The sequence below is a fragment of the Octopus bimaculoides genome, chromosome 13 (genome assembly GCF_046866305.1).
Source record: "Octopus bimaculoides isolate indiv1 chromosome 13, ASM4686630v1, whole genome shotgun sequence".
Taxonomy (NCBI): Eukaryota; Metazoa; Mollusca; class Cephalopoda; order Octopoda; family Octopodidae; genus Octopus; species Octopus bimaculoides.
In genome coordinates, this window is record NC_142940.1 from 56,634,577 (window position 1) to 56,637,076 (window position 2,500).

A 2,500-nucleotide genomic window follows, 5' to 3' on the forward strand; every position below is an offset into this window, starting at 1 on the left:
GTCAACTTAGCCTTTCGTTCCTCACAGATTAATAATATAAAGTACCAGTTAAATAATGAGGTCAACAGTACTGACTTACTGCCCTTCTCTCATTATTGTAGGACTTGTAATTAAATTAGAAACAATTTTTGTTGTATTACAAGAGTTAAATGTGATAGGACAGTGCCAGTGACATGTAAAAGGCACCCACTACATTCTTGGAGTGGTTGGCATTAGGAAAGGCACTCAATCACAGAAATCAAGCCAAATCAGACTGGAGCCTGGTACAGCTCTCCAGATTACTCATTCCAGTTAAACTGTCTAACCCATGCCAGCATGGAAAATGGACGCTAAATGATGATGATGAATGAGACAGCTCTATGCACTGACTGCACACAGATTAACTAGTAGAGAGTCTCCTTGAATAGTTACTCAGAGTGTTTCGAATCTCTGTTAAACTTGTTACTGTCATTAACTGCAAAATGGCTATTCCAGAAATGATGTCAAATATCTACCAAAAAAAATATTTCCTGCAAGTCCCTTTGCCTCAACAAACTTGACATATCTCAACAAGAAAATTTCAAATATGATATTCCTCCTCAACAAAAAGTAGATTGATACACAAAACTGCTCTCCGCAGTTAAGGGTAATGAAATTTTGAGTGAAAACACCTGATTTCTACAGGTAGATGACCAACAAAAATGTGAACATAAAAGTCAGTTCCACAGTGATTGTATATATGATGAACTATATCAGGACAATATGTATTTTATCCCACGATAACACTGATCCCTGAAGGCACATGGCCCAGTGGTTAGAGCATCAGGCTCACAATCATGAAGTAGTGAGTTCGATTCCTGGATTGGGCTGTGTGTTGTGTTCTTGAGCAAGACATTTTATTTCCCATTGCTCCAGTTTACTCAGCTGTAGAAAAGAGTTGTGACATCGCTGGTGCTAAGCAGTATCGGCCTTTGCCTTTCCCCTGGATAACCTCAGTGGCATGGAGAAGGGAGGCCGGTATGTATGGGCGACTGCTGGTCTTCCATAAACAACCTTGCCCAGATTTGGAGGGGAACTTTCTAGGTGCAATCCCATGACCTTTCATGACAGAAAGGGTGGGAGCTTTTATCACTGACTTCAAGTTGATCTGAATCCCTTGTTGGCTTTGTCTTGAATAGAGAAGACCACATTAAATAAAGGTGTCCCGAATGTAAACTGCTTGAAAGGAAGATGGGATGGGAACAGGCCTGTCTCATCAAGACTGATCTGGGCAAAACGTTTGAAGTATAAAATGAGTAACATACTTGTAGAATTCAGCATATTTAGCTTTTCTTGGGAGTTGAACTCCAAATTTCCAGGCCAAACCAAATGAAATAGAAACAGCTGTTCCAATTGCTAGTTCTAAAGGAAGTCTGGAGGTGAGAAGATTTCTCATCTTGGGTTTTGGTAATTTGGTTACAGTAGATGCCATCTAAAACAGAGCATGGAAAACAGACGTTAACTGATGATGATGATGATGTGTGTGTGTGTGTGTGCGTATGTATATATATATATATATAGTTCAAAAAAAGGAAAAAGACAAAAAACAACGTGAGGACGTGATACAGATTGTGTTACTAGACGCTCGGGAAAGGAAAGAAAGAGAGAATATATATATATATATATATATATATATATAGATATATACATATATAAATGAAATTTGGATAAATTTTCAGATTAACACCCGCACGATTTTCACTAGGGTGTTAGAGTTAGGGTCAGGTAATTCCGTCCCTAACCCTGACCTTAAAACCCTAGTGAAGATCGTGCGGGTGTTAATCTGAAAATTTACCGAAATTTGTGTGGTTACTCAAATTGCTAAAGATAGTAGCCAAATCTGTTAGACTAAATAACAAACGTGCAGGCCATGATTAGAACACCTTTGATCACAGCTAACCTGGGGCTAAAGAATATCTGCACACTACGACGAAGAGAATTTGAGTTGTTCATCCATTGACGGATAAGAGAAGTAAAAAAGAAAGATCGATATCTGATGTATAACATTTTACTTTCATTTGGACTGAAATATAGAGAATTTATTGGTGTTTTAAAGTAGGTAATACTGAAATTTATTTTATCATTGACTCTCGAAAGTGGAAGGACAAAACCCACGGAGAAATATATAGCCTCCTCGTGGAGTGTGGTGAGAACAAAGCGAAGGACTAAACACATTATAGAATTTAGATTGGTCTGTTTCGTTTCTGTGGTCAATCAACTCCGACTCGGTCGATTTTACAATCTTCCGGGGTTGATACATTAAGTAACATACATTCGTATTTTATCGTTCAAAAGTCGATGAAATAACGATCTTCACCGCGTTACTGGGTGGATATTTTCGCTTATCTATAACGAGAAGATTATATTGTCGTTTCTTCCTGCCTAGAAAAGTAGTCAAGCAAGGTTGTTGAACAAAATAGAACTCGCCATTCAGAAACTAGTTTGAAAATTGGTTCCCGGAAATGTTTTCCCTTTCTGTTCA

The 2,500-nt window shown here is 38.1% G+C and overlaps 1 protein-coding gene across 1 annotated transcript in view; it reads right to left on the reverse strand.

The window, feature by feature from the left end:
* LOC149132921 (cytochrome c oxidase subunit 6C-like) overlaps positions 1–2,500 on the reverse strand; it is a 4,584-nt gene that overhangs the window by 1,317 nt on the left and 767 nt on the right. Inside the window, exon 2 of the mRNA XM_089361857.1 lies at positions 1,284–1,450. Within this exon, the coding sequence (XP_089217983.1) occupies positions 1,284–1,450 (167 nt within the window). The remainder of the gene's footprint in view (positions 1–1,283; positions 1,451–2,500) is intronic.